Raw genomic sequence first — 21,563 nt, 5'->3', positions numbered from 1 at the left:
GGGAAGCCCCGGGTAAATTTATTTATAACCCAGACCCAGGTTGGCCGCCTCGGAAGGTGTTAGCAAGGCCGCACAACCCTCACCTGAAAAACAGCTCCCCCGGCCCGGTCGCCGCGGGGCGGCTTATGTAACAGGGCGTGCGGCCCGCGTGTCGGGCTGGGGGGGCCGCGGGGCGGGGCGCTCGCGGCTATTCCGGGCGCTGCTATTTTTAGCCCCATTGATGAGGCTGCGTCGGCCGCCGCCGCCGGGATTCCGGAGACGTCAATGGGCGCGCGTCACGGTCCCCGCCCGCCCGCCCGCCGGGGGAGGCGCGCCCGGGGCTGGGCTGGCGGCGCGGGCGGCCGCGGGCTGCGGGGGCGGGGGGCGCGGCCGCGGCCGGAACTGCGGGGCGGGGGGCTGCCCGGGCGGGGGGCGCGGGCCGCAGCGGCGCGGCTGCAGGAGCCCGAGGCGGCTGCGGCGGCGGAACTGGGGGGCCTCGCGCGCGCCCAGACCCCCGGCCTCCCGGCATGGGCGCCCCCGCCGTGTGGAGCGGCTCCCCGCCGGCTGGCGCGCGACCCCGGAAGGCGGGGGCGGAGAGGCCAGCCGAGCTCGCCCGGCCAGGTGAGGGGGCCGTTTGGGGAGAGGGTGAGGTGGTCCCCGGGAGAGGCCCGGGGAGAGGGGGGCTTCGCGGATGCACTGGGGGGTGGGGGGAACTGGGGGTCCTGCTTGGAACCCGGGGAGCGGGGGCAGGGACTGGATTCCCAGCGGATCCTGCTAGCTCAGAGTCAGCCCCCGAGTGCGGCGGCCAAGCCTTTCTCTCCCCAGCCCGCCAAGGGTGGGGTTTGGCCCGCGAGGGGCGCTGGAGGTGGCTAGGCTAGAGAAATTCCTTCCATTTCCCAGCCAGCTGCGGGGAACGGGTTCCAGGAGTTGGGGAGCTCGGCTGCCAAGACGCCGAGCCCGGAGGGAGCAAAATTGCCCGGGGCAACCCCTTCGTGGGACTGAGAGGAGAAACCGAGCCTGGCGAGGGTCTCATGGAGTCGGGAGCAGACCTGGGCTTAGGAATTCTGCGGAGGCGGCATTTGCGGTGGTTTACAATGAACGTGAATTTGAGTTTGGGGCTGGTATTACCAGCATGCTGGGAAACGAAGGCTGGGCAGAGGTAGGTGGATTCACAACAGTTATGCCCAAAGGGTGCTGATGGATTGTGGGGCGGATAACAGCCTGGGTAGGAGCTCAGGGGTGGCTACAGGCTGGTCCTAGACCCACTCCAATGAATGTTTAGACCAGTGATTTGGATGAAGACTTAAAAGGGAAGCCAGCCGACTCCTTGTAGTGACCTAGAGCTGAGAGGTACGATAAAACCAGGATCCCAAATGATGGCAACTGGGCAGAAGGATGGACCAAGACTAACAAGATGAATGTGATGTCTTATAAATGTCGAAGTCTGTGCTGGAGTTAAAAAATCAGGTCAAGAGTCAGGCCCAGTGCCTGGCTCAAAGGCCCAGGGACCCTGGCCCTGGGGGCTGGGGGCTCCCACCTGCTCTTGGGTGTTGGCTGTCAAATTGCTCTGTGCAGGGGGCCGCCCCGTGGCGTAGCGGTTAAGTGCGTGCGCTCTGCTGCTGGCGGCCGGGGCTCGGATCCCGCGCGCGCAGCGATGCACCGCTTGTCAGGCCATGCTGTCTTGGTGTCCCATATAAAGTAGAGGAAGATGGGCACGGATGTTAGCCCAGGGCCTGTCTTCCTCAGCAAAAAAAAAAAAAAAGAAAAAAAAAAAGAAAAAAAGTTGCTCTGTGCAGTCGGAGGCCTCTACCCACTGAACAGGTCCAATCAGGGAAGAGGGATGCCTGGCCCTGGGCTCCCAGGTGGGGCTCTCTGGGTTCTAATCCCAGCTTTGCCACTTCTTAGCTCTGTGATCTTGGGTGAGTTGCTTAACATTTCTGTGCCTTAGTCTTCTCATTGGTAAAATGTTCATGATAATCTCTTCCTCATAGATCTCTTCCTCATAGTGTATAGATCTCTTCCTCATAGTGTTGTGAGGCAGAAATGAGAAAATGCATGTAAAGTGCTTAGTAATGTATCTAGCACAATGGTGTTGAACAAATATTAGCTGCTGTTGTTATTGTTAATAATAGTAATATGCCTGTTTCTGAGTGGGCACATTGGCCAATGCAGAGCTTATGCCCAGGAGGCCACCGGGGCTGCAGAGGGTCTATCAGCCATGTCCTGTTGCAAGGAGGAGTTTAGTTAAGAAAAGACTTGGGGGGCCGGTTGGTGGCGCAGCGGTTAAGTTCTCGAGCTCCGGTTCAGTGGCCTGGGGTTCGAAAGTTCGGATCTGCCCACACCGACGCACCGCTTGTCAAGCCATGCTGTGGCAGCGTCCCATATAAAGTAGAAGAAGATGGGCATGGATGTTAGCCCAGGGCCGATCTTCCTCAGCAAAAAGAGGAGGACTGGCATTGGATGTTAGCTCAGGGCTGGTCTTCCTCACAAAAGAAAAAGTGAAAAAAATGGATGAAAATAATTAAAAAAAAAAAAAAAAGAAAAGACTCAAATACTTGATAGGAAGAAGGAGAGGGAGTTTTCAGGTGGGCCCGGGCAGAGCTGGGTGCCAGGGCTGGGAGCTCCTGGCGGCAGGGTTGTGACAGAGCATAGGGAAGAACCCTCAGACTTTGGCTCGGCCCTGAAATGGAAGGGACAGCTTCTCAGCTGCAGGGTCCTCTCCACCTCCTGCCAAGTGACTGGCCGACCCTCCTCGAAGCTCTGTTCCCGTGCATGTGTGAGTCTTGCTTTCCTCCATCCCACAACCACCTGCTGAGCCCTACGAGTGCTGAGCTCTCTGTCAGAGACTGAAGACACTGCGGTGACTGAGACAGACAAGTGAGCACATGAACAGCTTTCATCCTGTGGAGATCATAAAAATAGGTTACTCTGCTGGGGTGGGGTGGAGGCTCTCGAAAGAGGTGGAATGGAATGGAAACCTGATTGATGAGGAGGAGCTAGCCATACAGACATCCCAGGCAATGACTTCCTGCAGAGGGAACAGCCAATGCAAAGGTCCTGAGTGGGGAAAGCTAGCCCATGGGGCTGGAGTACAGCGAGGAGGGGGAGCCGGAGCTGGGTGCTGAAGTCTGGCCGGATGCGCCCATCCCATTGGGGGGCCATCACTTTCTCCCCCTCCAGCCCACTCAGCCCTTGGTTTGCCTTCTGCTTTGCACAGTGCTGATTGTGATGGACCTTGATTCATTCCCCTGTCGTAACCTCTAGGGGCCAGGGATCTCGGTTTGCTCCTTCTTGGGTCTCCCACTGTTCGTTGCTCACTGCCTGCTTCCCAGTAGGCTCCCAGTAAATGCTGATGATGACCGTTGAGGAGGTGATTTTGATCTGGGACAGGAGATGGGATCAGATACCTGCTCTGAGATGTTAGGAATCACTTTCTGGGCACCCCCTGAGTCCCCGACTCTGGCCCCTCTTCTCAGACACAGGTGGGGAAGACCTGGGCACTCAGGTTGGGCCTGGCTGTGGTGGGAGGTGTTTGGCCCTCCCTGCCCGTCCTCCTTGGCTGTGGGCTGGTAGGAAGAAAAGGGAAGCTGGTTGGGGGGCCCTAGGGCCTAACAGCAGATCCATTTCTGGGGTATGGGAAGACAACAGTGTTATCCCAGGGAGCAGGTGTAGCCAGTGGCCTGGGCGGGTTTGGAGCCTGATTCTGCCTTCTGTTTGGGGTTGGAGGCCCTCCAGATGTTCCAGACCAGCTTCTCCTCTCCTGTGGCCTTCATTCCCTGCTCTCATCACACTCACAGGGACGTGGGGCCTGCTGATAGCTCTGTAAGAGGAGAGTCTGGGTACCGTGGGCCACAGGAGCCCCCCCTAGCCTGTGGACTCTGGGGCAGAGGTCAGGAGGGCGAGGAAGCCCATCACCCGCGCTCCAAGGCCCTCCTCCTTACTCCCTCTACCTCCCATCATGAAAACATCTACTTCTCTTTATCAGACCTCGTCTCGGCCTGAAGGGCAGCCCGATAACCAAAGAAGGCCAAGCCTGGCCTGGTCCTGCCCTCACTCTGGGGCCCAGTGGCGAGAGGAGAGGGCTGAATAAGGGTGGGAAAAGGGAAGGAGAGATGTGGGGGCCTAGGGTGCCCTGGCTGAAGGGGGCTTTGGCACCAGTGAGGTCAGGAGGAGAGCTTGAAGAGGCTGGAGAGGTGGTGCACACAGTTGGCTCAGGAAGGAGAGGCCAGGTACCCAGGAGTGGCTTGGGACAGGAACCAGGGTCTGGGGTTAGCTTTTGTGTGTCCTTATTTAATTTCTCCTAATAACGATATCACACATGTGTATCCAGCGCTCTTCTCAGTCCTTTACACATATTAACTCATTTTAAGCCTGGTGATAACCCTGTGGTTGTTAATTTTAGAGATGTCAGTTACAGATGGTCATCTTTATAGATGAGGAGCATGAGGCACAGAGAGGTTATGTAACTTGCTGAGGGTTATCAGTGATGGAGCCAGGATTTGAACCCAGGTGGTCTGGGACCCAGCATCCTGCTCCTAACCTCTCTCCTCCAAGCTGGGCCTTTTCGTTTTGGGACTGGAGTCCCTTCACAGATTTCCTGAGAGTCTCCATTGCTCTGGTGAGAAGACTAGGCTGCCTCTGAGGTTCGGAGGGTCACGTTGGAGCCCCTTAAGAAGAGAGGGGTATTTGGCTCTGTCCTCACAATAGCTCTCTTTTTCTCTGCCTACGAGATGCCCTTTTGTGCATGTTGAGGGGCTGAGAGCTGGACTGAGGCACCCTCACCTGAAGTGGGGCGTGAGGCCGAGGGGCTGGGCGCTGGCATGTGTCGCCATGGCCCTGAGACACCCCAGATGCTGTCGGCAGCTCCTGGCCACACCCCACATCCCCAAGAGCTATTTGCCTGGGGCGTGGGCCCCCAGGCTCTGAGGCCCAGCCCAGGGAGGTCCTTGGGCTGGCTTGTCCCCGCTCATGGCCTGGGTCCTGCCCTTGTTCCCGCTGCTGTTTCCTGGCTGTGCTGTCTCCAGGGAATGTCCCTGCTGGCTGCTTTCTCCTTGCTCACACTAACTCTCCCTCTGTAGGCCTCCAGCATGGACAGAGGCCAGCCCCGGCCCCTCCGTGGTGTCCCGGCTCCTTCTGCTGGTGCCTGAAGGCCCAGGGGATGGTTTGAGTGTTGTCCAAGGTCTGTGGGTCCATCCAGAGTGGTAAGTGCCCTGCCATTGTCCTTTGTGCACCCCTGGGGCCCCCGAGCAGGTGGAGTTGGGGGCAGAGGTGGGTGTGGAACTGCCCTAAGCGGATGTGGTTTGGGGGCTGGAGGGGGAAGCCCTGCAGAGGTGGCAGGCGAGGTACTGCTCAGCATAGGGAGATCTGATTTCTTCAGTGGTGGGGGTAATGCGGGGGTGGGGAAGGGGGAAGCCTGATTTTCTTAGCAAGATAGGCTGGGGGGCTCTGGGCCCGGGTGAGATGGGCTGGTGGCAGGGCATGGGAGTGGGGGATGGGGGATGACAGCATGCGTCTCATTCCAGGAAGCTGATGGGGTGGGGTTGGGTAGCTCAAGGCTGGGAGTAGAGTGGGGCAGACATGGGGGATGGGAAGCTGGCTTGTTTTTAGGGTGTAGACACTGCACCAGGGGAGTGTATGAAGGGAAGGCTGGGACCACCCCATCCCTCCCCAAAAGGGTGATGACCACCCCCTCCCCACTATAGCAGGCCTTTCAGTCCTGTGGGGTCTAGTATGGGGTGGGGAGTGCCTCTATGAATGGGGAGGCTCTTGCTGACAAAGGGCAGGGACAGACCCTCCACTATTCATCCCAACATCCCTGAGAGGGAAAATCTTGGACTCGTAGCCATGGCCAGAGGGATCCTTGGCCATCTAGCTCACTTCTCCTCTTACAAATGAAGAAACTGAGTTACCGGGAGAAGTGACTTTTCAAGGTGCTACAGGGAGGACGGGTAGAGCCAAGCTTAGAATCGAGGTCTCCTGATTCTGGGCAAGCCCAGAGGCCTGGCCTGCTGGTGGAGGACACACTTTACTTATCTGAGGATGCTTCCGGAGAAGGTACAAGCTGATCTGTGGGGGAGGAGTGGAGTGTGGGGATGGGATTTCCACCAGGCCTTTCTCTGGGGACCTCAGATACTGAGATGGGGCCAAGGGCACCACAGTCCTGGCTGCCATGTTTACCTGAAGGAGCTGGAGTTCAGCCTGGCACCCTGGACAGGGATCTTGTGATTTCCTCCTTCCCTCCCCAGAGCAGAGGGCCATCTCTGAGCAGCAACCCCTCTCAGGCCTTGAGAGATCCCTGTATGAAGCACGAGCTGGTTCAGTATCTCCCCCAGCCCCCCAAACACTGTTGCCGCATGTGGAGTTGATATTCAGGGTGCAGGGAGTCCCAGAGAGGTGGCTGGGATGGGGAGGGCGGGGTATCCAGTCCAAGCCTGGATGGAAGGAGGGGAAGCCCTGGGAAGTGGGGCCTCCTGTCCCAGGGACTGGGCTGGGTATGCACTGGCCTCCTGCTGGCAGCAGACTCTGTGCCACCAACCTCGGGCTGGGGACAGGGAGAGGAATTACTGTAAGTGGGAGCGGCAGGTGTCCCTGGTCAGCTGGAGAGCTGGACTTGGGAAGCACGTGAGTGATGATGACAGCAGTGGGCCAGGTGTCTTTCCCTCCACGTGGCCCCTACCTCTACCCTCAGCTCAGACCCGGCCTCCTAAGCACCCAGCCTCCCCTCTGGGTACACAGTGGTCCCCCGGGGCAGAATTCCTTGTGTTACCCTGTTGTCTGGGTGATGGTGGCGATTGGGTGGATCTCCCATGCCAGACACACTGCCAAGGCCACCCTAAGGGGCTGCCAACCAGGGCCCCATGAGTGCTAGAGCTGCTGGTCTTGTGACGTGGGCACCTGTCTGCCAGGCCTGGGCATGGGCCCAGGGTCACGCTCACGCCGGGGCTCCCGTCAGCTGACTATTTTGGGCTCTTGCTGACCTGGGCCAAAGTCAGGCCTCAGCCAAGAGGGCCCTGAAGCAGCTCCCCCTGTCCCCAGAGGCCGGCTCTGGTTTCGGCTATATAAACAGAGGAGGACACACTGGCTTGGAGATAGCTCCATGTCCTGAGCCCACTCAGCCAGTGCACAGCCTCAGCTGGGCAGGGCAGGACAGGCTGACTGGGCAGTCACATCTCATCCCGCAGGGCTCGCTGAGACCACCAAGAAGAGCCCCCAACCAACCCTGGGATTCTCCCTTGGTGCAGCTGTCTAGGATCCCTAAGAGTCAAAGCGGATTGTGAGGAGGGAGCTGGTGAGTCTTGGCAACCGGGAAACTGAGGCATGGGAGCTGGGCTGTTTGGATCTTTTTCCATTGTGACTGCCTATGTTGTGGTTTCTTTGGCCTTGGGCAGGGGTCAGGAAGGGGAAGTAAGGGTGGCCGACCATCCTGAGGGATGAGAGTAAAGGCTTGGCCACAGTTGGATGATGGGATTTGGGCTTGGGAACGCTGTGACTGAGAACCAGGAGACGTGGAAATAGACAGGCAATGCCATCTCTCTCCTTCTTCGTAGATTTCCAACAGGGTCTAGGTGCTCCTCTCTTGTTGACCTGGCCTGGACCGGGGTAGTGGTCTGCTCAGGCCGGGGAGGGATGCTGGAGTGAGCTGGGTGTCCATCAGGGAACCTCAGCATTGGTCCCCAAATAGGGTCCCTCAGTCCCCCAGCTGGTGGGGACCCAGGGCTTGGCTTCCCTGAGTCCTCAGCCTTGCCCTACTCTCCTTGCCCGGCTTCCCAGCTGGTTTTGGTGCCTGAGAAGCAGGGCTGGAGCAAAGTCTGGCGAGTCTGCCAACCAGCTTGCCACAAACACGCTCCCCGGGCCCCGGGCCAGGGGCTTCGGCCCGGCACGGAATAAGTGGCAGCTTCTTACGTGGGAGGCTCTCCTTCTGAGTTCTCGAAAAAAAATTTTTTCCCTTTCTGAACGTGAGTCTCTAAACGAATCCAGAGCCTGCGACTAAAAATACTTTAACAATAGGAAAATGCATCAGTCTTTCCGGCTGGGTCTCGTTATCAGAGGGTTTTTATTTTGGAATTTGAAATTTTGCCCAAGGAGGCTGGGTGGAGACCTTGGGCAGGGGAAGGGGAATCTGGTGGGTGTTGATGTTCTGCATGGTGGTGGGAGACCCTCCAAGGGTGGAGGAGAGAGGAGCTGGCTGGGAGCTGAGCAGACTGAGGGGCATGGAAGGAGATTTGAGGAGGGTGCAGATGAGGCGCGGGCCAGCCTTTCCCAAAGGAGCTTCGTGATCTTGTCTGCGTTTTCCAGCTCTTGTCTGGCTGTTCTTCCTGAAGTCTGATCTTATTCCATTATGCTGTGTGTTCATTCCTTCTGGCCTGAGAGGCGGAGGGGGTCGAGAAATCACTGGACTGAAGATAACTTCTGTGGAGAGAGGCCTGACCTTAATTAACCAGCTTTCTTCAGAGTATTAATTGAGCACTTGTTGCATACAGAGTCTAGAATTTTCCTGCTGCTGGGTGGAGCCACATCTCTGGGCACACTCTCATTTCCTTTCCCTCAACCCTGGAGGGGGATGGGGTTACTGTTTATCTCTAGTTCTTGAAGAAGGGGGGTGCTGGCTCCCCAGGATCCTGCTAGGGTCCCGGCCCCAGACAGTGCTCCGTTGCACTACTGAGCCTCCCCCTCTGTTAGCGGATTGAATTCTCAGGGCACGGCATAGGGACTTGTGATGTTGTCTGCCTCGGGCAGATGAGGAAACGGTCTTGGAGAGGACAAGGACTGGCCCCAGGTCACAGACCAGGCTCGCTGGCTCCTGGTCAAAGATGCCTCTGAGAGCTCCTCCATCTTGTGCCTCTGCTGGCGGCTGGGGTGAGGGGGCACTGGTTGACCTCCCCGTGTCCTTGGGAGCCTGTTTTCGGGGAGGTAACAACATGTGTGGTCATGGCAGGGCCTGGGCCTGACTTTACATCCCCAGTTTCCAGAGCGGTCTGTGGGAAGCCCCCTGGGGCCGTAGGCAGTGCTTCCCTGCCCACAGCACAAATCCCCCTGCCCGCTGCCAGGGCAGGAAGAGGAAGTGGCCGGGTCAGGGCTGGCGGTAGGTCCTGGGGCTGAGGAGGGGAAGCTCCCAGGGCTGGCTGCTCCTCGGGAGGGGACAGAGCTCGCTCCCTCTGCCCACCCTGTGGGAAGGGTGTGGAGGCTGTGGGTGGGGATGGTCTTGTTGAAAGTAGGGCAAGTTCCTGCCCTCTGCTCAGCAGCCGCGGGGGCCAGCCCAAGGGGGGGCAGCGTGGGAACGGCCTGTGCAGTTCCACTTCCTCCATCCCCTGTTTACCCGACTCCACACTCACTCTCTTGGCTGCAGAACGACGGTGGACGAAGGTGCCCTTTTGGGGCCTGCCCTGGGCTGCTTACTGTTGGGGATGCACGAAGGGTCCCCTGCCAGGGTGGGGGAGACAGGGACTTGCCCTGGCATTCACACATTGGTGGAGAGGGATGAATCTGAGCACAAGATAAGTCCTTGGGCCCTGTGAGATTTGACTATGGGGCAAGGGCTTAGTGGTTCAGAAAACCTACCGTGTAAGGACCCCGTTCTAATGTAAGATGTCACAGCCTCTCCTAACTGTAGATGTCCTGAGTATGTGTCGGTAGAACAAATACTTAATGAGAAACAGCCACTGTTTCTCTGTGATTTCAGGAACACACGCTTGAATGAATTCGTACTCAGTAAACGCCAGCGGCATCTGCATCCTTTTGAATAAATATCTCTCTCCCCTTTAGGTGTGACGGTTTTTTAAATAAACTTTTATTTTTGAAAATATAACATCCATAACAGAAAAGTGTACAGATTGTAGGCGTGAAATCTTAAGAGTATAGTTTGATGACTTTTCCAGAGTGACCATCGTCCAGACTGGGAACTGGAATATTTCCAGTCCCGCCAAAGACCCCCTCACAGGCGCCGCAGTTTTTAATTTACGGGTGGTATGTACGCACCTGGTTCTGTGCTGCACTTTCAGGGTACATGGGGCTGGAGTTCAGAGTCGAGGGCAGTGGGTCCAGCACAAAACTGGGGGTTAGGGGACCTGAGTCTGAGTCCTGCCCCCGAGCCTCCATCTCCTTGTTTATAAAATGCGGGTCATGATTGCAAACCTGGAAGGTTGGAGAGATGGTTAAGTGGAAGAATCCACATGAAGTGCCCTGGGCGGAGGTCTGACCCTTGATTGGTATTCCCCATCACTCACCCCAACCCCGGGGAGAAGGTGCTTATTGTTAAGAGTTAGGCTGGTCCAGAGGGGTGCCCTATGATCTGAAGTCTTCGAGGATCAGCAGGATTAGAGAAGAAGGGAGGAAGAGGAGCAGTGTGCCCAGTGGGTAGTGGGAACATTTAGCCCAAGGTCCTTATATGGGGGCAGCGAGGAGCCAGGGGGTGACGAGTGCAGATTGGTGCTGTGGGAGCCTTACATGGGCGGCTGTCTCGTCTCCAACATGACATCCTCTCCCTGCCCTTCCTGTGTTATCATGGCCCTGCCTTACCTTCTGGTCCTTGCCTCTAGTTTTGGACACCTCTCCCATCATTACCTGCTTCATCATTACCTGCCCCCTCCCCCGCTCCCTCCCAAGGAGCTGTTCACTCTGACCTTGCTGTTGAAGGCTGGGTGCATGTGTGGGGGGGGTCTCTTGGGAGTCTCTGTCCAGCTTATTCTTTAGGCCTCCCAAAATCTGCATCAAATATGCCGTTCTCCAGAGTTCCACCTTAGCCGAATTCCACCCCCTTCAGAGCCTCAGGCCACCTTCCCTGGAGGGCCAGCAGGGATGAGGCCCAGGGTCCCCATACCCTTCTCACCTCTCTCGCCTCTGTCTTAGGCTAGGTGCTCCACACGGGTGCCTGAATGGGTGGCCCTGGCTGTGTTCCCACAGAGGGACTCTGCCTTTTTCTCCTTATTTACTTATTTTCAGACTGTAGTGTGTTCAGATCCCCCAGCACCCCCCCCCACCTCCACAAGCATGGCCAGGTGGCAGCTGCCATCTCCTCACCCTCCAGCAAGACAGCAGCCTCCAACCTGGAACATCCTGGGGAGGCGGGGCCTGGGCTGCAGGCACAGATATGGAGGCTAAATGCTGAGATTTAGAGATTTAGGCCCGGGCCCTGGACAGCTTCTCACCACACTTGAATTCTCTGAGGCTCCTGGGTGGGCTGATCCCACGGGAGGGTAGGGATGTTCTGTGTTGCTTTTTACAAATGGAGAGTAGTGAGGAGGAAAGGGGGGTACTAGGGCTCAAGGACGGCTCAGCTCTTTAAAAACCGTTAAGGCGCTGGCTTGAGCACAGACTGGTCAAGCTACAGCTAATACACCTTTTTTGCTGGTGAGGGATGGAGGGAAGACTACTGATCTTCTGCTGACATATTAAAATTGTTTTTATTTTCTGAGGAAGGCCCTGCTGGGTTGGAGGGAGGCATCCCCGGGCCGGGGGCGGGGGGGTGGGGGCTAGGTGGGAAGCCAGCCCATGACCTGGCTGTGGCTGATTTCACCAGCCCAGACTTGCTGTGTGCTGCTGAGCACGGTGCAGCCCCTCTGGGAACCCTTGGGTCCTTATCTGCAAAATGGGAGGATGTGAATTATATTAGTGGTTTCAAGCCTTTTTTTTTTTTTGCTGTGGAATCCTTTTTTTCCAAGCAAAATCTTATGCAAAAGCCCAAGACAGAAAAAACTTAGGCTGAAGTGGGGTGGAGATCCTGCATGGTCCCATTCTCATTATCCTGCCCATCCTTCACCTTTACCCAGGTGACCTTGAAGGGTCTTTGGAAGATGGTTCAGGGGAAAGCCAGAGCTCTCTGGAGACTGGTCCACGCTGAGGTTGTATGCTGTGATGGGGGAGCAATGGCAGGTTCTAACCAGATCACTAAAGGAGATTGGTGTTACAGGAAGACTGCTCTATCCGCAGTGGACAGTGGGATTTGGAAAGAGAAGACAAGCTGGTTAAGGGGCAGTTTTCTTAATGGGTGTAGGCAAGGAGAGGTGGAGGTCAGTGGGCTCACTCAGCTGGTCTGTTCCTTCAGGCACCAGTGAGGCGTGGGCTGTGGCTGGCAGTAGGAACGGGGGTCCCAAGAGGCATTCCAAAACAGTTGCAGGACAAAATGAAAAGTCGAGTGGGGCATCAAAAGCAGAGATGGGATGGCGGGCAGGGAGGCAGAGATGACAAGCTCTGTCTGGGATGGGTGAAGTTGGAGATGCTGGTGGGACCTTTGAGTGTGCAGAAGTGGGGGCTGGAGACCAGGGTGTGGGAAACCTGAGATGAAGGGAGGGTGGGAGTGAGGGGCAGGAAGTGCCTCCAGGGTAGAGGGAAGAGCTGTAGGGCGACCAGATGAGCAGAGAGTGGGGTCGGGGGGTGCAGGCTCAGTGGAAGCAAAAATGCTTCATGTTGACCTATAGGGGAGAAGGGGGCTGGGTAGAGCCCCAGTGTGTGTGGGGTGCCCTTCTTCCTTCCTCTCCTACCTAGCAAGTGAGGGCTCCCAGGCTTGGGGCAGAATGGGGGTTGGAGGGGTGACAGCCAGACCAGGGGAGGCTCCAGGTGGCTGCAGCCTGGTCTGTGCCCTGATCCGGCTCTAGCAGGCCCTTCTTGCTCCACGGGGCAGGTCAGAGCTGCTCTCCCCACAGGTGCTGGCAGTGAGGTGGGAGTGTGGGTACTCCCTAATGTGGACAGGGAAGGAGCCCCTAGAGAGGCAGTCAGTGGCCCTGGGTTCCTCCTCAGTGTGCCACCACTTCGCTGTGTGACATTGAGCAAGTGCTATTATTTCTCTGAGCCTGTTTATTTATAAAATGGGGAAGAGTCGGCACAAATTCGAAAAGATTTCTCAGGCTCCACCCGGTTCTGAAATTCGGTAGTTTCCCAACTAGGTGCACTCACTCTGTGAGGGACTGGGGAGAAAAAGTTCAGCGAGTGGAGCAGAGCCCATTGGCCCATCTTGGGTCTGGCAAACCCCTGCCCTCCGGAAGGTACTTTGCAAGGGAAATTGGGGGGAGGGAATAAGCGGGGGCGGGGGGGGGTTCTGATTGACAGTGCCTGGGGCAACCTCTCAGAGCCAGACCGTGCTGGGGAAGACCGGTCAAGTGCACAGGCTGCTCCCTGGCCTGAGGTGGGGGCGCAGGAGTGTCCCTGACTTGCCAGCCCTAGTGCTGCCCTGGCCGCCCAGCAGCGGCAGAGGGCGACCCTCCAGGAAGGGCTTGGGGGGAGTGCAAGGGCGGGGCCCGGCGGGAGGGAGCCGAGGGACTGGGCCGCGGTCTTGGCTCCCGGGAGCAGCCGGAGGGCGAGATCTGCGTCGGGGGAAGCCCCGCGGCCACGGCTCTCGAGCGCCCTCTTCTCGGGCTCTGGCCCTCGGGGCCGGCTATTTCGGCCCTGGGGGCTCCGGGCCGGGTCCTAAGTCTGCTGGGGGGAGCCTCGCGAGTCCGCGAGCTGCTATTTTTAGCCGGCGCGGCGGGCGCGAGGGGACTATTTATAGATCAAACGCTCCGCGCTCCCTGCGTCAATGGAACCCCGCGTGCGTCACGCGCGCAGACATTCCAGGCCCCCCCTCTCGCCCCGCCCCCTCGGGCTCCCCGTCCCCGCGCCTCCCCCTGGCCGCCTCCCGCCGGAACCGCGCCGCCCCCCGCGCCCTTGTATGGCCAAAGCGCGCCGGGCCTCGTGCGTCAGAGGCGCCCCCGCCCCTCCCCGTGCGTCACGGAGCGCTTAAGAGAAGGGTCGGGCTCGGCCGGGGAGCCCCAGTGGCGGAGGCTGCGAAAGTTGGGGTAGTGAGCAGAACGGCGGAGCGCACGCGGGACAAGGCTGCGACTCTGGCCGCTGGTCCCGGGCAGGGGGAGCAGGAGCCTGCCGGGTAGGTGCCACCGCGGGGAGCGTGCGTCTCAGCAGGGCTGTCTGTTTTGGTTTTTAGGGGTCTTGCAGGAAGGAGATGGGTGTACGCGCGAGCAGAAAAGACGTTGTAGGGTCAGCATGCAGGAGGGCGCGTGGAGGGTGCAGCTCCTGTGTTGAGGGGGAGTGGTTGGAACGGGATGAGGACCCAGATCGGACTGGAGTCTGCTGGGCGCGGCGGGCAGTGGGAAAGTGTCTGTGCAAGGTGGAAGCCGCAGGGGGTTAGGGTTGGCGCCAGGAGTGGGGACTTGTCCAGGAGGAGGCTGGCGGGAGTTCAGTCTCCCAGGGTGCCCAAGTAGGCATATGGCGCCCTGCACTGAGGTGCTGATGGGGGCCTCAGTGCAGTGGGGGAAAAGGTACACAGGACTTCGGCTGCTGAGATCCATCCGACTTCTACAGGATTGGATTTCCGAAAGGGTCTCCTTCCTTCCAGCTTGTCAGCTCCCCTCCCCATACCCCTAGTTGTTTTCTTAACACTTTAGAGGCTGTGGCTTGGTTTTCAGGGGTCCCCAGGCTGAAGTTTCTGCCTGCACTATCTTAGGAGACCTCTGGATTGGTGAAGGAAATGGCTAGCATTAGGGGCTGAACCGTTAAGGGGATGCTGCTGTCTTGGAATAAACGAGTCGTCTTAGGGGCTGGAGCAGGGTCTCTGGAAGTACATGGAAAATTGCTTTGGCTGTAGCTTGGATCCTGTGTGTGTGTGTGTGTGTGTGTGTGTGTGTGTGGGTGGGTGGGTGGGTGGGTGTGTGATGTGGAAACTCTGGTCTTGGGGGGTTTGGATGGGAGTTGCTAATGTTGGCATCTCTGGTGTGGTACTTACTACCTGGAGGTGATACCCCCGGCTATCGTCCCTGTTGGGTCCCACAGGTGGGGTGCAGCCTGAGGCTTGCTCAGCATAACAGGTGCAAACCACATTGTTGCCAGGACCTGCCTGAAGCCGAATTCTCCCTGCTCCCTCCTTCAACCCCGCCTCTTCCTCCTCCCTGTGGAAGTGCTCCCCCTCCCCCCCAGGCTAGATGTAGGTCTATATCTTATGTTGTCCTGAAGTACCTGCACGAGGTGGGGGGGGATAGGTTGGTGGAGGTTGATCCGGATGTGGGACGTCCAAGTGGATAAACAGGATTTGAATAAGGCTGGAACGCCCAGCCCTGCCTGGCTGCCACCTCTCCTCCACCCCAGCCCCATCCCTGCCCATGCTGTCCTAGTGCAGGCACACGTGGCCACCCTTATCTCTCGAAGGGGCTGTATGCCTGTGGACGGGTGCCACTGGGCAGGTGGGGCTGGAGCTTTGAGGGGCTCTGTTGTCTGGGTTGGTAGTGGGAGTGTCAGGCCAAGGGGGGAGCTGCCCTGTGCAGGTCCCCTGGAGATGAGAGAAAGGCTAGGACCAGAGGACTCCCTGGGCTCTTGGACAGGAGGTGGTGCCAACCTTTGCCCCCTCCCACTGTCCCCTGTGATGATGGCACTCTCTGTTCCAGCTTGCTTTCTTACCCAGCCTCCCACCCTGACTGGTGAGGCCAGAATTGTGCAGACCCCAGGCATGGAGGTGCGGTGTAAAACTGTCCCAGAGCCTCCTCTGTGTTAGTGTTTGACCAATCTTGGAACTTAAGGATCCTCCCTGAATGATGCTACCTTTGCTCCTTCAGGCTCCTCAGGATTGGGAGGTGTAACCCCCTTGGCCTGAGCTCCTGAATTCTTCAGGGCACAGACACTTTTTAGTGGAGGGACCCAGGCAGGGGCAGGCTGTCCACCCTCCCGCCACCAGCAGGCTCCTTCTCCTCCCTGCATAGCCGCCTCAAGTCCTCTGCTGGACTCAGAGAGTTCTCTTATAAAAATAACAGGGAAAAATGCGTTGGGGGTAGCAGAGAAATTTCTCTGTCCATTCTCCGGAAGTCCAAGGGGCTGTTCTCTCCTCCCTCCTGCCCCCTCTCGGCCTCTCTCCAGCGTATGGCCTTTAAATCATCTGGAGCCAGGTTACCTGATCCCCTGGGGAGCTGGGGACTGGGTGCGGAGGCCTAAGCGCCTTTTCTCTTTGCTTCTGGGAGCATCCCAGGCAGCACAGAGTGGGCACCCATCTGCAGATGGCAGGACTGGGGTGCATGTGGGATCTGCAGCCTTTGCTCAGTAGGTAGGGAGGGGGCAGGGATGGGGGACAGACTCATTGCTGCTTAGGCCACTCTCTTAGGCAGCTGGGTCTTCACTGCCAGCTTCCCTTCCATTTTTGGGGTGTCCTTCTTCCCAGGCACTGGAGGGAGCAAGAGAGGGGGTTTTACAGAGGCCAGGCCGTGCCTGGGAATATTCCCAGAAGTGCCAGGTTGGAGAAACAACATATCTGCTCCCGGGGACTGGGCTGAGCTTTGCCTGGCTGCCTCTCCCACCCACCCTTCTCCCAGCCCCCACCCACGCCTTACCGGGTGAGGGAGGGCAGGGGGCTGGAGGAACACAGCTTCCCCCTGTTCCAGCAGAGAAATGCTGGCTGGATGCCTTCCCCAGGGTTCCCAGGCTGACTGGGTGTGGCTGGCCTTCCGACTGAGCCCACTCTCGCTGGGCCATTGCCCAAGGGCTTTGTGACATGGAGGTCTAGATGGTGCTTTGGCGGGGGGGGGGGGGGGGGGGGGGGGGCGGGGGGGGTGGCCAGGATTCCTAAGTTCTGTGGTGGGCTGTGGCCCTAACGCCTCAGTGTCCCATTCGCAGTCAGGCTGCGATTCCTGCCACCTGACTGCTCAGGGGCCTGTACTCAGAAGTCAGGCTTCAGGCTTCTCTCATTGACTCCTTCCCACCCCCTGGGTCTCCTCCCTCTCCAGAGATGCCGTGTATCCAAGCCCAGTATGGGACACCAGCACCAAGCCCAGGACCCCGTGACCACCTTGCAAGTGACCCCCTGACCCCCGAGTTCAGCAAGCCCGCCATGGACCTGGCCAGCCCCGAGGCGGCCCCCACCGCCCTGCCCAGCTTCAGCACTTTCATGGACGGCTACACGGGGGAGTTTGACACCTTCCTCTACCAGCTGCCAGGAACAGCCCAGCCGTGTTCCTCAGCCTCTTCCTCGGCATCCTCCACATCCTCGTCCTCGGCCACCTCCCCCGCCTCTGCTTCCTTCAAGTTCGAGGACTTCCAGGTGTACGGCTGCTACCCTGGCACCCTGAATGGCCCGCTAGATGAGACCCTGTCCTCCAGCGGCTCTGACTACTACGGCAGTCCCTGCTCAGCCCCGTCACCGTCCACGCCCAGCTTCCAGCCGCCCCAGCTCTCTCCCTGGGACGGCTCCTTCGGCCCCTTCTCACCCAGCCAGACTTATGAAGGCCTGCGGGCATGGACAGAGCAGCTGCCCAAGGCCTCTGGGCACCCCCAGCCGCCTGCCTTCTTTTCCTTCAGCCCTCCCGCCGGCCCCAGCCTGACCCAAAGCCCCCTGAAGCTGTTCCCGTCACAGGCCACCCACCAGCTGGGGGAGGGAGAGAGCTACTCCATGCCAGTGGCTTTCCCAGGCCTGGTGCCCACTTCTCCACACCTGGACACCTCGGGGATACTGGATGCGCCCGTGACCTCTGCCAAGGCTCGGAGTGGGGCTCCGGGTGGAAGCGAGGGCCGCTGTGCTGTGTGTGGGGACAATGCTTCATGCCAGCATTATGGTGTCCGCACCTGCGAGGGCTGCAAGGGCTTCTTCAAGGTAGTAGGCTGCCTGGGGGCGGCTTTTTATGAGGAGTGGGAGGGGTTGCTCTCATCCTGGCGGGGTCTGTGGGAGCCTCCCTTGGGTTCTTCTCCCAGCTGGTCCTGCCCTTCAGGAAGGGGGCAGGCCTGCCAGGGGGGGACCCTTAGGTGCCAGGGGGTTGGGACCTTTCCTGCAGCAGGGCACGCAGGGCTGATGGGATTGCAGTGAGATGGAGGGAGGGGTGAGATGTGGGCAGAGGGTGCGGGCCACAGGGGTGCCCAGGAGGGGAATGGCAGCTCTGGTTTTCCTCTGCCCATCCTCCCGCCACTCAAGGTCCTGGTGGGAAGGGCACTCGTGTCCCTGGCATGAGATGAAAAGAACTGGGAAGAGGCTTGGTGCTTGAGGGCTGGGGGTGGACCCAGGAACAGGCTGTGTGTTTGTCCCAGCGCTGGGTGCCTGCTTAGCTTCCGTCGCCAGCCCCGCCCCTCCTGAGTCCTCTTGTCTGCCCCAGGGGAAGGGCAGGCGGACACAGGCACATGAAGAAGTACAGGTGTCTGGGCTGCCGGGAGCCCCCAACCCCTCATCTTGTGTCCTCAGGGTCTTCCTCCTGAGGCAGAAACCTCCCCTAGTGTCCCCAAGACTTTCTTCTTCCTCCCCCTACCCCTCCATCTCTCCCTCCCCTGCCACCCAAATGTTAGAAAAATAGCTGTGAACAGAGAGAGCTTTTGTGTGCAATGGCAGCAGGATCTGGACGGTCCCCTCCCCTGGGCTCTCCCCCTCCCCACCCCACACTCTGACAGCCTGTTCCGTGTTCCCCCCCACAGCGCACAGTGCAGAAAAACGCCAAGTACATCTGCCTGGCTAACAAGGACTGCCCTGTGGACAAGAGGCGGCGAAACCGCTGCCAGTTCTGCCGCTTCCAGAAGTGCCTGGCTGTGGGCATGGTGAAGGAAGGTGGGTGGCTGGGACGGCCGGCGGGACAGAGGCGGGCATGAGAGGGGTGGGGCAGGCAGAGGCCCCCAGACCTCTGTCCTGGTGGGCTGCAGAGGAGGGCGTGCCTGGACCTCATTTCCACCCCATCTCCAGTCCACCTGTCTGGCTTGTTGTGGGGGAGGTCCTTGTAGGGTCCCCAGGCTCTCGGGGGCTCTAGATCCTTGGACTCCCAGCATCCACGTGCACAGCGTGGGCTGAGCATCCCTTCCTCCTCCTGCCCATTTCTCTGCAGTTGTCCGGACAGACAGTCTGAAGGGGCGGCGGGGGCGGCTCCCCTCGAAGCCCAAGCAGCCCCCCGATGCCTCCCCTGCCAATCTCCTCACCTCCCTGGTCCGGGCGCACCTGGATGCGGGGCCCAGCACAGCCAAACTGGACTACTCCAAGGTGAGGCCCCGCCTACCCACATTCAGTGCCTTCGTGCATGCTAGAAAAGGCCCCCCATCCAGTTCGACAAATTGTAAAAAGAGGAGACCCCTTTGGGCTGACCGGATGGAAATATGTGCTCCCTCAGGCAGGTGGCTAATTAGAAAAATGTGCTCCTTCCAGCTGCCCCAGCCTTGGGTTAATACGTGAGAACTGGCGAGCGCGAGCGGAATCTCGGTTCCACTCTCTCCCCTGGGATCTGGCACCTGAGCGCATGACATGGTGTGCACAGTGGCCCCGGTGTGGGCCCTCGCTGGGGTGCTGACCCTGCTGGACTGCCCTTGTAGTTCCAGGAGCTGGTGCTGCCGCACTTTGGGAAGGAAGAGGCCGGGGATGTGCAGCAGTTCTATGACCTGCTCTCGGGCTCCCTGGAGGTTATCCGCAAGTGGGCGGAGAAGATCCCCGGCTTTGCCGAGCTGTCCCCAGGCGACCAGGACCTGCTGCTGGAGTCAGCCTTCCTGGAGCTCTTCATCCTCCGCCTGGCCTACCGGTGAGCTGCCCACTGTTTGCTCGGCCCCTCCCTTGCCACCCTGTCCCCGAGTCCCCCTGACCTCTGTCTGTGTCCCGCCTGCCAGGTCTAAGCCAGCTGAGGGGAAGCTCATCTTCTGCTCAGGCCTTGTGCTGCACCGGCTGCAGTGTGCCCGTGGATTCGGTGACTGGATCGACAGCATCCTGGCCTTCTCCCGGTCCCTGCACAGCTTGGTTGTCGACGTCCCTGCCTTTGCCTGCCTCTCCGCGCTTGTCCTCATCACAGGTGAGTGGCCAGCACCAAGCTGGGCCCTCAGCAGGGCACTGTCCCAAGGTGTTGGGGAGGTCTTGAGGGCCTGGCCCTTGGTGGGCTGGCATCTGGGACTTCCTGGGCCCCTACGTTGTTTAAGTGAGAGCAACTAGACACAGAGAGGGGCATGCACTTGCTCAGCCACACAGCTGGTAGGCGGAAGAGCCGGGGGTTCAGGCCCAGCTACATCTGACTGCCAAGTCCATGCCAGCCTGTAAGTTATCCCAGACTGCCCAAGATCCGGACTGTATGGTGCCGTGTGTGGCCTGGGCTTTTGGTTTGTTTTTACAATCTTACTGAATTACGTTGCACTCAGAAAAGTGCATGGAGGATAAATTTTCACAAAGTAAGCACACTTGTGTAACCAGCACCAAGATCAAGACGTGACCAGTACCCCAGACTCCTCCTTGTGCGTCTTCCCTCATCGGCCCCCAGGGTAACTGCTGGCTGCACCTGTGGTGTCCTTTATGTAAATATAATTACACAGGATGACTCTTGGGTGTTAAACGTGGAGGTTTTCAGATCTCTCTTTTTATTTTTTAAAGCACCAGAATCTGCCCCCATCCCTTTTCTACTTAAATTTCTCAGGGGCCCAACTGTATAGGATAAAATCCAAGTCACTCTGGGCCGAAGAGGGAGTGGTGGGTTTGGGGGCCATCTTTTCCTGGAAGTGGCCTCGAAAACACTGCTGTTCAACTCCAGAGCTTCTCAGAAGAGTCTGGAGGAAAAAAAACACTGGCCTAGTCAGAAAGCCAGGGTTAGGGTTTTATTTCTTTTTTGTGACCTTGGGCAAGTCATTTAACCTCCCTGGGCCTCAGTTTCCTCACGTGGAAGATGAGGATAATGAGCATTACTGCCTTCCTAGACTTCTGATGGGGATCAGAAGTGGGCTCCTGTGTGTGAACATTGCTTTTGCAAAAGTGCCAGCAAAGTGTGAGGTCAGCGGCAGAGGTTTTAGAGACCCGTGGGAGGCCAGGTCTCTGGGGGAAGGTCTGGTCCTCAGAGGTGTGGCTAATCCTGCACCCTCCTCAGAGCGGCACGGGCTGCAGGAGCCGCGGCGGGTGGAGGAGCTGCAGAACCGCATCGCCAGCTGCCTGAAGGAGCATGTCTCGGCCGTGGCGGGCGAGCCCCAGCCGGCCAGCTGCCTGTCACGCCTGCTGGGCAAGCTGCCCGAGCTTCGGACCCTGTGCACCCAGGGCCTGCAGCGCATCTTCTACCTCAAGCTGGAGGACTTGGTGCCCCCTCCACCCATTGTCGACAAGATCTTCATGGACACGCTGCCCTTCTGACCCCAGCCTGGGAACACACGTGCACTGTGTATGCACGCTCAGACGCCACCCCACGTGCCTTTCGCCCATGGCCCAAGGAGCCCCAGAGCACCGCCCCCTGGCCTGGGCTTGAGCTGCAGACTGGCTGGCCTCCCGACTCACTCTGGGATCAGCAGAGAGCTCATGCCCTGGGGGAGGGGGTGCATTCACGGGGCGACCCCTACTATTTGTCTTACCCCCCAAGCCCGGCCCTGGCCTTCATGTTTTTGTAAGATAAACCGTTTTTAACACACACCGCCGTGCTGTAAATAAGCCGAATGCTGTTGTAAATACAGGAAGGAAGAGGTTGAGGTGGGAGTGGGGGTTGGGAGGGAGGGATGGGCCCCCAGCAGCCTGGGCAAGCCTTTCCCAGCCTCCTACTTGCTCTCTCTTCCCACCCTCCTTCCACGTGTACATAAACTTACTGTAGGAGGAAGACAAATGACAGATTCTGACATTTATATTTGTGTATTTTCCTGGATTTATAGTATGTGACTTTTCTGATTAATATATTTAATATATTGAATAAAAAATAGACATGTAACTGAAA

The 21,563-nt window shown here is 58.7% G+C and overlaps 1 protein-coding gene across 6 annotated transcripts; it reads left to right on the top strand.

The window, feature by feature from the left end:
• The first annotated feature begins 522 nt into the window (after window positions 1-522).
• On the top strand, window positions 523-21,563 carry NR4A1 (nuclear receptor subfamily 4 group A member 1). Of its 6 annotated transcripts, XM_058558203.1 has the most exons (10): window positions 533-600; window positions 880-1,138; window positions 5,058-5,180; window positions 7,161-7,267; window positions 16,668-17,530; window positions 18,337-18,466; window positions 18,738-18,889; window positions 19,216-19,418; window positions 19,504-19,682; window positions 20,739-21,563. In XM_058558203.1, the coding sequence occupies exons 5-10, from the start codon at window positions 16,670-16,672 to the stop codon at window positions 20,993-20,995; spliced, it is 1,782 nt and encodes a 593-aa protein (XP_058414186.1). In that variant the 5' UTR covers window positions 533-600; window positions 880-1,138; window positions 5,058-5,180; window positions 7,161-7,267; window positions 16,668-16,669; the 3' UTR covers window positions 20,996-21,563. The 6 variants fall into 6 exon arrangements, with proteins under 6 accessions (XP_058414183.1, XP_058414185.1, XP_058414186.1 ...); XM_058558200.1 differs by lacking the exon at window positions 880-1,138 and having other exon boundaries at window positions 523-600; XM_058558201.1 differs by lacking the exon at window positions 533-600 and having other exon boundaries at window positions 831-1,138.

The sequence above is a fragment of the Diceros bicornis genome, chromosome 17, assembly GCF_020826845.1.
Source record: "Diceros bicornis minor isolate mBicDic1 chromosome 17, mDicBic1.mat.cur, whole genome shotgun sequence".
In the NCBI taxonomy this organism is placed as follows: Eukaryota; Metazoa; Chordata; class Mammalia; order Perissodactyla; family Rhinocerotidae; genus Diceros; species Diceros bicornis.
This window is presented reverse-complemented; position numbering and strand designations above follow the sequence as displayed.